Below are 17,713 nucleotides of genomic sequence, written 5' to 3' on the forward strand. Positions count from 1 at the left end.
GCTTGTTATAATATTATTCCACCCTGAACTAAATAATCCATCAAATCCATCATTAAATGCCCGACACGAATATGACACGCACGCCGATAACTGCTGCATATATTCAACATACAAGCAACTGGAGCAGTTGCTTGTATGTTCCCTGCTGGAAGCACTCATACAAATACATGAACCCATCTTTTTGTAGAAACCAGTCACTCCACAAACTGCACCCTGCACTAATCTATTGTAACTTGTTGTTTATCTGTTTTAGACTTTCTCCACATTCACCGCCCGTCCTGCCGTTTGACATCTCTCCGCCTGCGTCTTCACCCAGAGCAACAGAGGACGCCGCCCGCCGTCCCGCCGCCCGCCCGCCACGCTGGCTACCGCCATGACTTCCACCACGACTTCCACCACGGATTTTGACAATGTGGAGATCACGCAGCAGTACAGCCACATCAACACCCGCTTCGACCTCTCTGATGAGGAGCTCGACAATGACAACAGCTCAGCCCGGCTGTTCGAGCGCTCACGCATCAAGGCCCTCGCAGGTGAGCGCCTGCATAGTAAACAGGCTCTGTCCTCCATGACAGATTCTTGAGATGAAAGTCTAGCAGTGTGGGAAGGGCGCAGAGGGTGACCTGTAATGAGAGCGCAACTGTGTAACTTTGGCCGGGTTGAATAAGCTTAAATGAAAAGCACTATCACTTGAAAAGAAAACCCCAAAACAACAACTTCATAACTGCTCCATAGCTGATATTTAAATCTTCAGCTCCACACCGTTTGTTTGAAAAGTGTGTTTCCGTGTGGATTTCTGTTATGGTATCACACACACTCTCCCGGCAGCTGAGCCCTGACTCCGATCCACACCCTCTACGAGTAACCGGGATCACTTGCACATTCTCTGAATGTCCGCAGTCTGACCGATCTGGACAGCTGCCCTGTCCGTCTGCCTCCCATCGCACGAATCTCTTACATTTCTAGCTAAGCCGGTAGGCCGTGGCCCACCTGTGGGTTCGGCTGCTTGGGATTTTAAAATAGACGTGGATGGACTCGTGGTGAAAAAGTTGAGGTTCCAGGTCACACTATTTTCACGTCTTTGAAGTTAAAAATACAAGAGAGGTTAAAGATGAATGGCCAACATATAAATGCACTCTGAAGAGAAGGAGCTTGTGTTTGGGAGCCGCTCTCTCAAACTTTCTTACAATATGGATGAAGTATTTGTTGCTTCACTTTGAAATGAAGCAACAAATAGTGCTTCATTAGTGCCTCTGAGAGTTTTGTAGCTGGTGTAACATTACCTTTTGATGCTCAGCAGCTTGTGTACATTGAGTTCACATGGCTTTTATTCTTGAAAGCAGCATGGGCCGAGAGTAAGACTGTGAGCGTCTACATTGTGTAAAGCTACAGCATCAAATTCCTGTGTGATTCCTTGTGTTCTGGGGCTCATTCCACCGTCTAATGCTGTTTTTTGGCTGCATGCAGAAATACCTTTGGCAACAGCAACGTATAAAAAAAAAAGTTTTTTTTATGATTTTTCTTTTAAATCGTTCTCTCTCATCATTAAGGAAGAGTTTTGGCACTTTTTTGTTTAGTTTTTATTAGTTTTTTGAGGATTTTTTTCTGCACAGTTTTTCCAGCCTGTCAGTGTTTCAATCGGGTTGAAGTGATTGAATTAGTCAATTAGCTCTGACTAAATCTTTTCAGCCAATTGGCTGCTGCGTTTTGGATCAATGTGCTGTTGACCTATTTTTGACCAATTCAGCTACAGTTGGCTCTAATGTACTTTAGCTTGCCCATCAATTGTTTGTCTACAATCATGTAGACTCAGTGAATGTGGGATATTCATGTACTGCGGCTGCTAAATGAGCCCAAATCATCACCCTTCCACCACCATGCTTGACACTTGGTATGAGGTGTGTTCTTCCAAACACCGACAAACACCTTTTTGTCATTTGTTCAAAAGTTATCCTTTTCCGAGACATACTTGTTCAGCTTTTTGTCCCCCCTAGACAACACACTAATGAGGCCTGTCTAGTAAAAGATTTTCTTCTTTTTAACCTTGTAGTCTGATCTTGGAGTGAATTTCCAAGGAAAAAAATCCACTACTGGATAGATTAACAACCGGTTTCGTCTTCAACATGTTACTTTCATCTTTCTTACTACAGAATGATTCACTGCACATCTTAGGAAATTACCTTATAACTCTTCCCAAACTAATGAGGAGCAATATTTTCTTCTCTCTCTCTAATTATTACTGAGCTCTTTCTGCTTTGGCATTGTGCCGGCTGTGTACTTCATGTTCAGTATCGACCGAGCTCCCAAAACGCCTGCTTTTATAGAGGTGGTTTCATTCCCAGTTAATGATGTGCTTTATCTGGGTGATGCACTCCCTCTTAAATCCCAAGGAGCAATGCTGCACAGAGTTTTTCCTCACTTTCTCAAGTGTAGGATTAATATCACTTCCTTTACGCCTCCTGTGAGTCTTAATTTGCGAGCTAATAACACTTTTCTGACAGTAATGAGTTGATTCGCCGTTCCTCTGACCAGGCCTATGATACCTCATGTGAGAATGAGGAGTTCATTACTGCCCTTTCGCTCCTATTAATTTTCAAGCGATTTGATGAAAATGAACTTTTAAACATGTGCTATAGATAGAATGATCAGAGATAGGATTTGTCGATGTTTTCCTTGATTGGCTCTAACTGGTAATCAGCTGGTCAAAATTAGAGTTTAATAAAAAAAATAAAATAAAAAAAACGATTTATTTTGATCCATAATAATCTTGTAATTTCTTCACTTCTGTTAGACACCATTCTACTGCCTGCGGGGAATTTCCTTTTTGTTTCTTATTGCCCTTAGAGTAGAAAAAAGTTATTCTAAGTCAAAACTGGAGGTCTGACCTCAGAGAGAGCTGGAAATCGTCTTTGTTAATACACCGGCTTAGATTTTAAAGGGTTCAGAGCTGAGAATCACCTGCCATGAGATCCGATTGGGTCCATTTTTCCAGCACTTAGCGTTATCTCCTCCGTCTGGGAGTCCAGAACGCCTCTCTTCCCATCCAGGACTTTCATCTGGCAACTGTTCTCACTATATTTCTCGCTGTCTCTTCCCGTCTCTTTAAGTAATGAAGGCTTCAGGTTTGAGTGTCAGTCGGTGATATTCTGTTAGAGTGCTGCTGCTGCACTGATGCTTCTGTAATGCAATCAGTGTTTCCTGTCAGGGAGTGAAAGGAGGTTGGGGAGGGAAAAGACATTACCTGCGTCTGGTGTATACAGCTTGTGAACTCAAAAATATGCACTTAGTATGATTTCAAAGCACATTAGGATCCGTTGTACCGCAGAAGCCTAAAATAAAATCTTTCTTGCTTTTCGGCTGACATGCATGTAGTTTTGCAATGTTTGGATTGTTGGCACAGGAACTCATAAGCGTGCCAGTTGTGTGCTTCATGTTCAGCATTGGTGCCGCTGTGTGGGAGTCGTAGGAACACGTGTATGCATTGAAACATACTGTATGCATGGATGGGGCTGCAAAATAAATCCCTCTGAACCAAACCGAAGGCTGCCAGAGCCCTCGTGCCGCCTGAAAGTGGAGGCAGAGCTTTATCACGGTAACAGTGAGGAGCGAGTGAGAAAGAAAGACGAAGAGGAGGGAGGGAGGGAGGGAGAGAGGGAGCGGGAGTTAATGCAAAAGGGATCTGGAAAAGAGGACAGAGAGCCAGAAGAAAGAGAGAGAGGAGGTGTGCCAAGCTCCTCGGCTGGCTCCAGTGGAGGTTTTCTTCTTGTCCTAATTGTTTTGGGGGCTTGGGGGTCAAGATGAGCAGCCCGTGCCTGCTGCGCACTGCCCCCATAAGCCAACCCCGGCTAAGAGAGGTCAAGATCAGCCTAAAGGCCAGCAGCAGGGATGCTGGAGCCGTCCGGAGCAGCAAGGAGACCGCAAGCCGACCCTTTACTCCAGCTGAGAAAGAGGCCCAGGTCCGGGTCGGAGCGAGCAGCAGCAGCGGCAGCAGCCGGAGCAGGAGCACCCCGCCAGTCCATCGCGCCCTCAGACCCGAGAGCAGGAAGGCAACAAGCAAGCAGCAGGTACCGGAGCAGCACCCCGAGAGGAATGGCACCGTCCTGCACATCCCACCTACCTCGGCGCACACGGGGCTCTCCCCCTTCTCCTCATCATCGTCCTCGTCCTCCTCCTGCACGCCCCGGCGTCCGCGGCCCTCTCAAACTCACCCGGACCTGGCCCCCATCCTCTCCTCCTCCTCCTCTTCCTCATCAGCCAGGAGCATGAAGCGGGCGCGCTGGCTTAGTTACAGCACCTCCAACATCTGCTTCAACTCCATCCTGGATGGACGCTTCAGGCAGCTGCAAGGTAACCGGATCCTGACCGTGGGACCGTGTGTGTGTGTGCGTGTGAGTGTGCCTGTGAGTGCGTGTGTGTGTGTGTGCTTCCTGAGAGAGTTGGTCCATCATGTCCTGCCTCACAAGGATGACACTTCTTGGATCATGCCCCTCCCTTCTCCATCATGTGTTTATGTTCATGTCCGGGCAGTGATGGAGGCTAGAGGTTAGTTTTGTCATTAGAACTTGTGTAAACGAAATATATCTAGTGGTTATTTATTTATTTTCTGGAAGCTGTGACTCTTCCCTGATTAATAACAATCTTGCCTTTGAATTATTTAAATAACACCTCAAGATAACAACCATTTGTCATCTCTTACAAGATACAGTGCCATGTACGGCCTTTAACTTTCACAAACTGCTTCAAAACAACAAGGCGATGCGTCTCTGGGATGAATTTCTGTAAAACAAACAAACAAAAAAAACAACAACAAAAACAATCACTTTCTCTACTGGATTAACTCCTTCCTGCCTTTATTGTTACAGTTTTAAGAGAGAACCATGCCATCACAGTGGATGTTTTTTTTTTCTGAGCTTGCACTATGCTATCCAACTCCCTGATGACAGGAATGCATTAGTGAGAGGAAGAAAATGGAGGAGACGATGCAGGAACAGAGGGAAAGGCTTTCTTTTTTTCTCCCCCCGCTGCCTCTGCTACATTTCAAGTATCGACTGATCCTGAAGGCTGCAGAGGCAACTGATAGTGAAGCTGCAAACTTCAGAGGCTTTTCTCTAAATCAGAGATGCCACGAGACGGGCCAAGAGCATCAATTTACCAACTGCGCGTCTTGATGTCTTTCTTACATGAGTTTTTTCAAGATTGTTTTCAAGATTTTGACCAGATTACAACAGAACAAAGTTGGAAAGGATGACTGTGATAAAAAAGAGGCACAACACGGCTTTTTTTGCATTTATTGATTTATGAAGCATCTCTTCGTTTTCAGACTCTAGTAGTTTGATGTGCCCTGTTGACGGGTTTTTCTGTTGTTCTGCCTGCAAACAAGCAGCTCCCCCAGTTCCATTTTGTGCTTTGCGAAAATATTTACGCTCCTTTAACTTTCTTCAGTTGAATCAATCGGGATCTAATTTGATAGAGCAATATAAAAGGTGTTCAGATTGGTCAGGCTGGATGGAGAGCATTTATAAAGATCAATTTTCAAGTCTCGCTAACAAATTTTTCACTTGGTTTATCTCTGGTCTTTGATTAGGCCATTCTTTGTACTTTGATCCAGAACATTTCAGTGTAGCTCAGTGACAAGCCTTTCGAATTGACTGACCGGAGCATCTTCTCCCATGTTTGCCGTGTCCGGTTTATGACGTGGAACAATCTGTAAAAATGGCTTCAAATGCCTTTCTTTTAAGAATTCCTGTCTCCTTGTCATTTCGATGTAATGTCTAGATTTGTGGAGTCCATGACACATGGTTTTCAAGTTTACTGATTCAACCTCCTGAGCTCTGAAGATTCTCCACACATTTCTGCTGCACTCCTTGCTCTCTACGATGCTGTTGGTTCATGAATGTCCACCAGCAAACCTCTGAAGCCTTGACAGAGCATGTGGATTTATGCTCAGGTTTTATTTAGGATGGTCATATTTAAAGGGGCTAGTTATTACAAGTGCACGGCACACTTTCCAGATTTTAACTTGTAAAGATTGTCTAAAATAATGTCAGTTTTTTCCTGCTTTTCAATTATTGCAACTTAGTGTTAATCTTTCACATAAAATCCCCACGAAATACAAAAAAAGTCGTGAGGTTGTTAATACTTTTGTGAGGCACTTTAACTTGCAAAACCGGATTTTTTCGCGTGCCTCTTTTGCATCCTACCTCTAATTCCCCTAATGCTCGGTCAGACATAAATAAACCGTGCAAACATCAAATGTACATTAACCTGATGTTCAGGAGCTTCAGATAGTTCTTTTAAGGGAGCAGACAGTTTATTTGCCATGTCTAGCAAGAGCATGCAAAGGGAGCATGGAGAGGCTGAGTTTCATCGCCATGCTTTGCTGAGTGTACCTGTCCTGGTGTCATGGTGTCATGGCTACAGGACAGGTTGCTCTGGCTGTGCCATGACAGGGCCGTGTAATAGGGAGCTCTGGGACTACTGGGCCACATCCAGTATGAGATGACTGTTGGGAGGGGGAAAAAAAACAGATCAAGCCGTGTACAGGAAAAATCCATCAACATGAATAAGTCATAGGGCTTTCACTGGAGTCAAAAAGTGGTTGAGAGATCACCAAGTAAAAGCATGTGAAACAGAAGAATGTTTAGTAAGAATTGTTCTAATATGAAGAATAGGAAAACCAGAAGAAGTTGGTGGAGGCAAGTAAAAGGATTCAAAAGGCCCAATTCATTTTGTGTGGATGAAAAACTGCAAGCACTCTGAGCATGTAGCATGAGTGTTCCTCTCACATGGCATCACTAATTAATGTTGAACAACGGATAATACTACAACTGGTTTTCCTCTCAGAAAATGTATTCTGTAAAGTCATGTCAGCCGCTTCCTACACACAGAGTTGTGTCTGAAGCACGAGTTAAATTAAATGATGTTTGAAGTCATATGGAGTCATACTGGGTAAAAACACAAGAGCAGAAATATCTTAAAAACCAAGAAGTGTCCAATGTGTTTGTACTCGCTTTCTCAGTTTTACATAACTGCTATCTTTTGCAATACTTTTGGGAGGTCCAGTATGGAAATGTAGTTCACCATGTCACATTTTTATGATTGTTAATTAAAATACTATTGATGGATAAACAAGAAGCCAAAGGTGGTATAAAAAAAGGGCTTTATTTTGATGTCTAGAAGGTAACATGCTATGAAACCTGAAATATCAAAGGCAAACTGTTTATTTTAAAGTTATGACTTATTTCTGATCTTTGATTCAATCTGCCTATACAGATTTGAGCTGACTTAGTTGTTTTCTTTAAGATCAGTAATAATTGCTGACTTTGAGCTTTATTCCCATCAGTGCCAGCTTCCTTACCGAAGAGTGTTGTTGTCAGTGATCCGTCGGTGGTTAGTGTAGTTGATTGGAAAAAGATACAAGTCTTGAGTTTCTGACCAATAGCTCACTAATCAGACTCGACCTAGCTGTGCTTTATTGTTGTTCTATTTTCCCCTTTTTTGCTTTCTTTCATGCAGGTTTCTTAAAAAGTAGGTAGTGTGCCCTGGGTGAGCCCCTTATTCTGCTGCCTTGAAATCAGTCAAAGTGCATTGCAATCATTTATTTTCTGCAGCTGGACAAAGTACAGTTCAGTCAAACACAGTTCATCGATCCCAAAGGGAAATTAGATGCTGCTGTATTTATTAATTCAATATTCTTCAAAGAGTGATTGTAGATGGTGCTGGTGTGAAAAAAAACATTGTCCCTAAACAGACCAACCCTCCACTGACTGCACATGCATAAAAGCAATAGAAAACTTGCTTAAGACACAAAAAACAAGTACTGTCTCGGATTTATCAAGCGCTTGTGTGTCGCTCCTTTTTAATGCTGCCCTGGGCAATTGCCCATACAGTCCATGTCAAAAGTCGCCACTGAATATATTTTAATCAAAACCTTCATAATTTGTTGTATTAGTCATGTTTTAATAACTTCTGCAGCACGTGTTTGCACTTATAGAAACATGAATACATGGTGATTGTTGCTAATATTCTTTTCTTTTCCAACCTAATGACAGTAGGGCTTCAAATACTTGGTATATTAAACATTTTTACATGTATTCTGACACACTCAGATAGCATTGTATGTCGTATCGCTAATAACATTGGTATTATTTAATCTCTGTAAAAAAGAACAGATGGAATTTAAGGATTAGACAGAGATTTCTATTCAAAAGCGCGCTTAAGGCTTTATTCAGTTTAGTCAGAGCTGTTGTCATGTCAGGCTATTCCTCATCTGCAGAAAGCTTAGCAGACGACATGGAAACAGTAACTCCCCGCCCCCGTATTACTCTCTGTTGTCCCATTGCTGCCCACTTGGCCGAGAGCTTCCCTGTGCACCCATGCTGTCCCTTCTCAAGGTCTCTTATTGTGATGTGATATGGCAAAACAGTCCGGGGATGCACTTTAATTGGCCTCTCACTGACTGTGCTGTGAAATCCTCCGCACCCCAGATAGTTCAGAGAGGATTTGTCATGGTTTTTAGTCAGGCTCTTCTTTTGTCTCTGTTTTCTGCTCCTACTCTCTCAGCGTTTGCGCCACTAATGGAGCTTTTGAGTTATTTGCATGTTTTAATTTCCATTACTTTTTCATTACGTGGGGAATCCATGTGGACGCAGTGGAGCGGTGTGTGCTGTTGTTCTGCTGAGGGGCGCAGAGCGGGGCATGATTTATTTACTGTGCCCTGCTGCACCATGTGTTTTACATACTGTAACTCCTGATTCGTTCTCCTGGATGGTGCTGGGAATTCAGCTGGAGCTGTAAAGGAGCTTACTGGGTGTTTTTTGGCAACAGCAGGGGAGATACTGTGGGTGATGTGTTTTGTTCTGTTTATCGCGCCATGTCTCTGCACAGTAAACCTGAAAGACTGCCTCCCCGGGAGCTCTTCCTCTTGCCAAGTTTACTTCCATCCAGAGTTTATGTCTCCTCCTCAACCTCACCTTTGCTTATTGACGCCTTCTTAACCTAGAATACGATACCTGGCATCTTTGCGCTAGCCTCTTCTCTCCACAGCCTTATTTTAGTTCAGACAAACACGGCAACCTTCAATGTGGAGACTAAAGGGAACTGATGTGTTGCATGCTGGGACAACTGGGGCTGGGAATGTCCCGTTGCTGACATAATAAGTTTTAAATATCTGTGTGTATCTGCAGTTAAAGTAGCTGTTAGCAAAATCAAGGTTGGTGTAATGAGACAGCACTGCCCTTCTGTTCACCTTGCTCTGGGTTATTTAGGTAGCCACAGAAATATGTTGACTAGATGCAGACCTGGCTCACTTGATGTAATGTTTACATGGTCGGTTTCAGTTTGTTTTTGTTGCAATATGCCTTGAAGGTATATTTATAACCCTTTGCCCTTTTTCTCCAAGTTGCAGCCACAAATGTTAATGTATTTTACTAAAGACATTACAAAATAGTGCATACTTCTGCATATTATATAGGATTTTTAAGCTTTTCTACAGATAAAACCTATTTGTTTCATTAACAGAAATTAATAAATGTCATCATTAACTGTAAAGAACAAAGCAGACAAGTCAAGGATACAACTGTGGAGGCATTTAAAGCGGTGTGAGGTTATAATCAAGACTTTAGCACAACTACAATCAAAAAACCAACCAAGAGAGACTTGGTAACTCTGGAGAAGCTGCAGAGGTCAAGAGCTCAGGTGGGAGAATCTGCGAACAAGACAGCTGTTACTTGTGCAATCCACAAAACTGCCATTTAGTGGCAAGAAGCACCATTGTTGAAGAAAAGCCATAAGAAGGCCTTTTTGAAGTTTGCCACAGGCCGTATAGAGGAAGCAACAAAGAGGAAGAATGCTGGTGAATTTATGTAAATAAATCAAGGAAGAACATCTGTTAGAGGCTAAAAAAACCTCCGGGTTGAGGTGAAGGTTCACCTTCCAGGAGGACACGACTCTAAACAAGCAACCAGAGCTGCAATGGAATACTTTAGATCCAAGCATGTATAAGCGTTAGAAAGATCTAGCTGAACTGACAAAATGCAGTTTAGATTCTGTGGCAAAGCTTGAAAATGGATGTTCATTGATGTTCTTCATCCACTGTGCTTTTGCTATTTTGCAAAGAAGAATGGACAAACTTTCAGTTTTAGATGGGAAAAGTTGAGACAGACATATTCCAAATGGGTAACAACCATAACTGCAACAAAAGTATTGACTGTGCAAAATACAGAAGCTCGGGGTTGTAATGTTGCACCATGCGACAAAGTCAAAGGGGTATGAAAACATTTAGAAGGCATTGTAGAATAAGAATAAGGTTAATATTTTTTTAACAGCACATTAATTTACTCAGTAAGAGCTCTCCTCAGACAAACACTAGCATGCACAGCCATGTCTTCGGTTTGAAGAGCCCTTGTTGGAGACAGTAAATCCCTACCAGCTTCAGTGATGCTGCTCTGCAGCCGTGAGGGCAGTGCATTATTCATGGGGCTCATGTTCTTTCTTAAACTATGTTCCCTCTCCAGATGAGCGCGAGGCAGTTCAAAAGAAGACCTTTACTAAATGGGTCAACTCGATCCTTTCCCGAGTCGGCTGTCGCATCTCTGACCTCTACCTGGACCTTCGTGACGGACGCATGCTCATTAAACTGCTGGAGGTCCTGTCTGGAGAACGTCTGGTGAGTTATGCTGTCTCAGCTTTGACTTTATCGTCGTGAAAGTTTAATGTTATTTGCAGCTCATTCGGGATGTCTTTTCTTTCAAAAATTCCTGTTCTCTCTTTCTTCCTCGTTTCCTTCGTAGCCGAAGCCCACTAAAGGCCGGATGCGCATCCACTGTTTGGAAAATGTGGACAAGGCCTTGCAGTTTCTCAAAGAGCAGAGGGTACACCTAGAGAACATGGGGTCCCATGACATCGTCGACGGCAACCACCGCCTCATACTCGGGCTCATTTGGACCATCATCCTGCGTTTCCAGGTAAACCGAGTCTGCGGCATCTAAAAAGATGCAGAATGTAGTCATCCTGTCTGCCTCATGTGTAACGGGTACATACACTTAAAAACACGGCTTACTCTGTTTTCCACGCAAACATTCAGATGTATCAGTAATAAACTGATAACCCTTATTGGTGAAACGCCATGGCAGATCCCACATTTCTAAACATATTGGCCTCGTTGGCGACACCTAGAGGATAGACTGTGCTGTGAGACTGATTATTTAAAAAAAAGTACGATCACGTTCAATAAATTAGAAATAATTAAAAGTTCATTTATTTCAGTTAGTCATTTCACAAAGTGAAACACATGACATTTAAGCTTTTCTGCTAACGGTGATACTTTTCCAGCTAATGAAAACACGGCATTTAAGATTAGAATATTACATCGAAGCAATAAAAGAAACGTTTTTAATACAGAAAAATGAGCTGGATCTGATAAACGAGCCTCATCTGAGATCACATTCTAATTTATTGAATACAACTGTATTCCACAGATCAACAACAACAAAACAATTCATTGATCCTGTCAGATATGTGCTCAGAGCATCTGTCTGTCTAGGAACTAATGAGGAGCAAACAGATGCAATTTATCAGGGGCATCATTTCTTGTGAATCATTAAAATGGTTTAAAAAACAAGGCTGTTTTCTTTCCTGGATAAACTAGAATCTCAGTGATTCTACGTAACTCCTGAGTGCCTCTGCGTGTTCAGTAGTTAAGTGAATAAACAAACGCGTAAAGTTTGAATTGCCGTAGCTTCACCCTTTCTTCTGCAGACTTCTGCAAAGAGTGTTGTTAGCCAACCATGTATCCACTGCATTCACTAAAAGTACCATTAAAAATCTGTGTTTTAATTTAACCTTTGGAAAATTGCACAGATCACTTTTTTCTTTATTTGCAGTCAAACCCGACAGCCTCAAGCTTTAGAGTAACTATTGATATTCAATCTGCAACAATAAACACGTCTCATTTCCTGTTGTTTTAGTTTAGATGCGTCCACAGGCAGGCATTGGCGAGGAACGTTTAAACCTGCAGTTTCGGGATTATTTCTTTCTGAAACGATGCCTTCAGCCTCCAGTATTTTTTGTTCTTTAGAAGCACATCACACACGTCTCTTTCACTCTTATCATCAAGGAGGGGGTGGAGGGGGGAGTCAGATATTTATTTTTAATTTGACAGCAGCATGGCTATTTTTAGAAATGATAGTTCAGACAATAAGTCCTTCTACATTATTCAACTTTTTCAAAAGATAAGTAAAAAAAAAGAAAGAAACAGGCTGTATTTTTCAGTCTGCATTAGCGAAGGAGAAGCAAAGCTGGCTAAATTTAGCAATCTCTCAGGACCTGTCTCTTGTATCACATCACTGCTCTAATTACTGTGTGGGAAAAGAGCTTCAGTCATTACCACCTATTTTCCACCCATCTTAGCCACTGTTGAGTTTTGTAACAATCCTTTATGACTAATAACATTAATGATACGTCACTGGAGATTTGCTTTAATTTTACACAAAGAAGGAAACCAAAGGAATAAAGTGACAAATTATTCCCTGATGCAGTGTCCTCTCGGTTGGCTGTGTTACTTCTTTCTTTGTAAAAAAAAACAAAATCAAATATTAAGTTTTATCATTTACCATCCATCTGTGCTTCCTGTTCCTCATCAGATCCAGGACATCATTGTGGAAACAGGCCAGGCGGACCAGAAGGAGACACACTCAGCTAAAGATGCTCTTCTTCTGTGGTGTCAGATGAAAACTGCAGGGTAAGTACTTTACGTGGCCTTTCACCAAGCTGCTGTAAACATCCATCGGGAGTTTGCAGCCAGGTGCACGTCTGTTACCGTTTCACAACTCTGAGTTTTCATTTCTTAAATTGTGCTAAGAGGGTACATGCTACACTACAAAAGTATTCAAGCCTCTTGAACTTTCAGTCTTTTTTTATCCCAATACATTACAAACACAGATATTTATGTATTTGATCACATCCTGCATCATAAAGTGGTGAAAATAGTGAAAGGAAAATAAAGTGTGCTTTTATAACATCTGTTCAAATAAAAAATACAATGGCCTAGTTAAAGTACAGCCCTATATTCAATTGATACACCCCAATTTTTTAGCTTTTTATTTGTTCACAATTGTGGATTATTTTGTGATCATCTGTCATATACTTTTCAATTAAAACACATTGACGTTTAAGTTTTCTAACATCTGGTAATGTGAAAAAGATTAAAGGGTGTGAACACTTTAGCAAGGGATTGTAGCATCACAGTTTTTGTGAACTACTGTAATTGCTCTGTTTAAGAAAGGGGATCAATAGGACAAGTTTTGAACTTCCAAAGCAATAACAAAAGCTAGCGCTTCACACAGAGAAATACTAATAGATCTGTATAAAAACATATTTTTCTTCAAGGCTTGAAGGTATGGATATGAAAGACTCCGCTTTACGCGGGAGCCCAGACATTGATTTAAAGCTTGAGCTTCGCAGAAACATCCTTTCATGTTCAGCCGGTGACATCCCATCACATCACTGTTATTTCACAGATACCCGAACGTCAACATCACAAACTTCACCACGAGCTGGAAAGACGGAATGGCCTTCAACGCCCTCATACACAAACACCGGTGAGGAAAGATGAATAATGAAACCTGCTCTCACCAGCTTACATGAAAACACAGCCCAAACCTGCCTGCTCTGTGTCTCCCCTCATTTTCTTCTTTCATCTCTCGCCTTGTCTTGTCTTCTTTGCCTCTTTCATCTCTTTGCTAGGCCTGATCTGGTGGACTACACCAAACTGAAGAGGTCCAATCCAACCCACAACCTCCAGAACGCCTTTAATGTGGCAGAACAGAAGCTTGGCGTGACCAAGCTGTTAGACCCAGAAGGCGAGTGACCGATGATAGCTGTGAAGACCTCCGTGTAGAGCTAAATGTTTATCAGGATAAATCTTGGTGACTACACAAACACCTCGGGAGAGGTGACGCCTCTCGCTGTGGTGATTAACTCGCTTGGCATTTTGTTTTGCAGATGTTTTCACAGAGAACCCAGATGAAAAATCCATCATCACGTACGTCGTGGCATTTTACCACTACTTCTCCAAGATGAAGCAGCTCGCTGTCGAGGGAAAGCGAGTCGGAAAGGTGAGATGGAAACGTGGCACTCATTAGTCTGTCAAGCCGAAAGCCTTGTTTATATATTTGCCTTCCTTATTCAGGTTCTGGATCAAGCTATCGAGACGGAGAAGATGATCGATAAGTACGAGACGCTGGCTTCAGACCTGCTGACGTGGATCGAGCAGACCATCGTCGTGCTAAACAACAGAAAGCTCGCCAATTCTCTGACGGGCGTCCAGCAGCAGCTTCAGGCCTTCAACACGTACCGGACTGTCGAGAAGCCGCCCAAGTGAGTCAAGAACCCTCATTGAAACCAGTCGCTCTGTTCTTGCGTCTCTTTTTGTTTTGATACGTGCCGGTCTCTGTGAACCACCTTGTGGTTGAAATGTGTTTAATTTCTCTCAGGTTCCAGGAGAAAGGGAATCTGGAGGTGCTGCTCTTCAGCATTCAGAGTCGCATGAGGGCCAACAACCAGAGGGTCTACACGCCGAAAGAGGGAGCCTTGGTGTCGGACATCAACAGGGTGAGAGGTCATCCCGGGACAAACCAGAGGCATGCTCAACAGAGATCTCTCAATAAAAGTTTCACTGTGTTTGGAAGTTAAAATAAAAAAAACACAGGCGCTAATAAAAGAACTGTTTTCACTGTGATAAAATATCCTGAATAATGCGTTGATGCTCTACCGGTATTGTATTGTTCACCAGGCATAAAATACCAACTGTGACTTGTGAACTTTAGAGTGCTTTGCAAACATATTTTGTAGCTTTTGAACATTTTCACAAGTTGTTGTATTTCAACCTCAACAATTTTCTATTTTGTAAAAGGATTTTTACATAATACACTTGCACAAATTGTTACGTAATTGTGAAGTGGATGGAAAAATTACACATGGTCTCATTTTCTTCTTTTTTTGCAAATTAAAACCAGCATCTACCTAAAGGTTTTAGTGAAGTGGTCAAAATAGGAAGCCTCTTTAAATCTAAATCCCCACATCCTTATTTCAAAACTTTAATTATGTTGTTTTCAGACTTAAAGTCATTAAGGCATTTGAATCTGGCAAAAAAAAGTGACATTGGTATAAATACAAAAGAGGTTGTAGGACCTGTCAGGTTCATCTAACTTGACTTTGAGTCATCCTTTGCAGCATCACTTATAAAACAACAAAAGAGTGGCACACACGTGTACCCAGGCTGCCACCACCGTGCTTAATAATAGGGATGACGAGCATATAACATTCCCGTGAAACACATTCAAGTTTCTGGTCATAATAATGTTTATGAATACTTTTCCATGGTGTGACATCAAAAGAATACACAGATTTGTCTCGGCATACATCCATTCTGCACCGTCTGGATATCCTTTAAACATCAGAGTTTCTCATCAAGGATGAGATCAAGCAGAAGGGAGCATCTAAATTTTTTAAACACCTCACACATCCCAGTGCTGTTGACGCTAAATCGACGAGGCTCGCAAACACTACAAAGACTCAGGATGCTTCTCATCATCCCCATCGCAGGCCTGGGAGCGTCTGGAAAGGGCGGAGCACGAGCGGGAACGGGTCCTGAGGGACGAGCTGATCCGGCAGGAGAAGCTGGAACAGATGGCGCGAAGATTCGACAGGAAGGCGGCCATGAGGGAAACGTGGCTCCTGGAGAACCAGAGACTAGTGGCTCAGGTCAGCCGACTGCTGTGAACCGAGAGCTGGTTTTAAATGTGTTTCTGTTTTATTTAAGCTTCAAAAACAGGTTGAGGTTAAAACATATAGAGATATGGAAAACAAAACTGTTCCCTGTGAAAATTCATTGTTGGGTTACGTCAAAGCCCGTCGAACTGAGCCACACGTAAAACTAAAACACAGATCAACCTTCGCTCTGCACACGCTCCTCAGGATAACTTTGGCTACGACCTGCCAGCCGTGGAAGCAGCTAAGAAGAAGCACGACGCCATCGAGACGGACATCACCGCATACGAGGAGCGCGTCCAGGCGCTGGTGAACATCTCCAAGGAGCTGGAGTCTGAGCGTTACCACGACGCCAAGCGGATCGACGTGCGAAAAGACAACATCCTGCGTCTGTGGGACTACTTGCAAGAGCTGCTGAGGGCCCGCAGAGGGCGTCTGGATATGAACCTCACCCTGCAGAGGATCTTCCAGGAGATGCTCTACATCATCAGTTGGATGGATGAAATGAAGGTAAAAATCATGTGTACTGACTTGAAAGAAAATTAAAAAAAAAAACATTAACATTTCAAGAAGAAACCTAATTCAAAAGCCTCTCCTCAGGCACGACTGCTCTCTCCTGACTTTGGGAAACACTTGTTAGAGGTGGAGGACTTGCTTCAAAAACACGCTCTGCTAGAGAACGACATCGCCCTGCAGGCAGAGAGGGTACAGAGTGCCAGTGCTGCTGCTCTGAAGTTTGCAAACGGAGATAGTAAGTGGAACACACTCATTGCTCCTCTGGGAAACTTAAAAAAAAAAAAACATTAAACGTGGTGCATTGATTAGAGATGTTAAATGAAGCAGAGTATATTACAGATGTGAATTTTGTGTCGCGGTAGGGTTAGGGTTAATCTTGTTCTCAGGTCTTCTAATTATTCTAATATTAATAGATATATAACCATAGTTTAAATATTTTATATCAAATATATTTTAACGATTTATATGGCTTACAGTGGGATATAATCCTTAGGTAAAGAGTCAAACCTCAAAGAAAATAAAAACATACTTTCTCTTTCCAGGCTATAAGCCATGCGATCCTCAAGTGATTCGAGACAGGGTGCAGCACCTCAACCTCTGCTACCAGGAGCTTTGCGCCCTGGCCGCACAGAGAAGAGCTCGGCTGGAGCAGTCCCGCCGCTTCTGGAACGTACTGTGGGAGGTGGCGGAGCTGGAGAGCTGGATCAGAGAGAAAGAGCAGCTCTTCTCCTCTCTGGATTACGGCAAGGACCTGACGAGCGTGCTGGTGCTCCAGAGCAAGCACAGCGCCTTTGAGGACGAGCTCGGAGCTCGCCGCAGCAACCTGCAGCAGGTCTTGGCTGAAGGGGATAACATGATCCAGGCCAAGCACTTCGGCTCTCCGAAGATCCAGGAGTGCATGGACGACATCAGGAGGCAGTGGCAGCAGCTGGAGGACCTGGCTGCCTTTCGAAAGCAGAACCTTCGGGACACCCAGACGTTCTTCCAGTTTCAGGGCGATGCTGACGAGCTTAAAGCCTGGCTGCTGGACGCCAAGAGGCAGATGAGCAGCGAGGACGTCGGTCACGATGAGTACACGACTCAGCGACTACTGAAAAACCAGAACAACTTGAGAAACGAAGCCATCAAGAACGGAGCCACCATCGATGCGCTGTCCAAACAGGCCAGCGCTCTGCCAGAGGAGCTACAAAACACCCCTGACATCCAGAGACGTCTAAAAGACATCAAGGACCTTTACATGGAGCTCCTGACTCTGGCTGACCTGAGGCAGAAGAAACTGGATGACACCATGGCCCTGTACACCATCTTCAGTGAGACAGACGCTTGTGAGCTCTGGATGAGCATGAAGGAGACATGGCTGGTGGATTTAGAGGTTCCCGAGAACCTGGAGGATTTGGAAGTGGTACAGAACAGGTAGAGATCGTTCGTC

General features: G+C 43.2%; 1 protein-coding gene across 3 annotated transcripts in view; it reads left to right on the forward strand.

Annotated features, from left to right (window-relative positions):
* Positions 1–17,713, forward strand: part of sptb (spectrin, beta, erythrocytic) — a 43,039-nt gene that overhangs the window by 6,310 nt on the left and 19,016 nt on the right. For 2 of the 3 annotated variants that reach the window (XR_015761932.1, XM_014986867.2), the window contains exons 2-14: positions 254–533; positions 10,515–10,666; positions 10,791–10,964; positions 12,642–12,739; positions 13,518–13,598; positions 13,744–13,859; positions 14,002–14,114; positions 14,189–14,376; positions 14,493–14,610; positions 15,604–15,762; positions 15,976–16,278; positions 16,369–16,519; positions 16,827–17,697. Coding sequence is in view for 2 of the 3 variants with exons in the window: in XM_014986867.2 (XP_014842353.2) it covers positions 374–533; positions 10,515–10,666; positions 10,791–10,964; positions 12,642–12,739; positions 13,518–13,598; positions 13,744–13,859; positions 14,002–14,114; positions 14,189–14,376; positions 14,493–14,610; positions 15,604–15,762; positions 15,976–16,278; positions 16,369–16,519; positions 16,827–17,697 (2,684 nt within the window). In the remaining variant the exon portion in view is untranslated. Of the gene's footprint in view, positions 1–253; positions 534–3,689; positions 4,348–10,514; positions 10,667–10,790; positions 10,965–12,641; positions 12,740–13,517; positions 13,599–13,743; positions 13,860–14,001; positions 14,115–14,188; positions 14,377–14,492; positions 14,611–15,603; positions 15,763–15,975; positions 16,279–16,368; positions 16,520–16,826; positions 17,698–17,713 lie in introns of those variants that run through there. The other variant, XM_014986864.2, reaches the window with a different exon arrangement.

This window comes from Poecilia mexicana, unplaced genomic scaffold (assembly GCF_051168715.1).
Source record: "Poecilia mexicana isolate PSO_F unplaced genomic scaffold, ASM5116871v1 scaffold_22, whole genome shotgun sequence".
NCBI classification, from domain to species: Eukaryota; Metazoa; Chordata; class Actinopteri; order Cyprinodontiformes; family Poeciliidae; genus Poecilia; species Poecilia mexicana.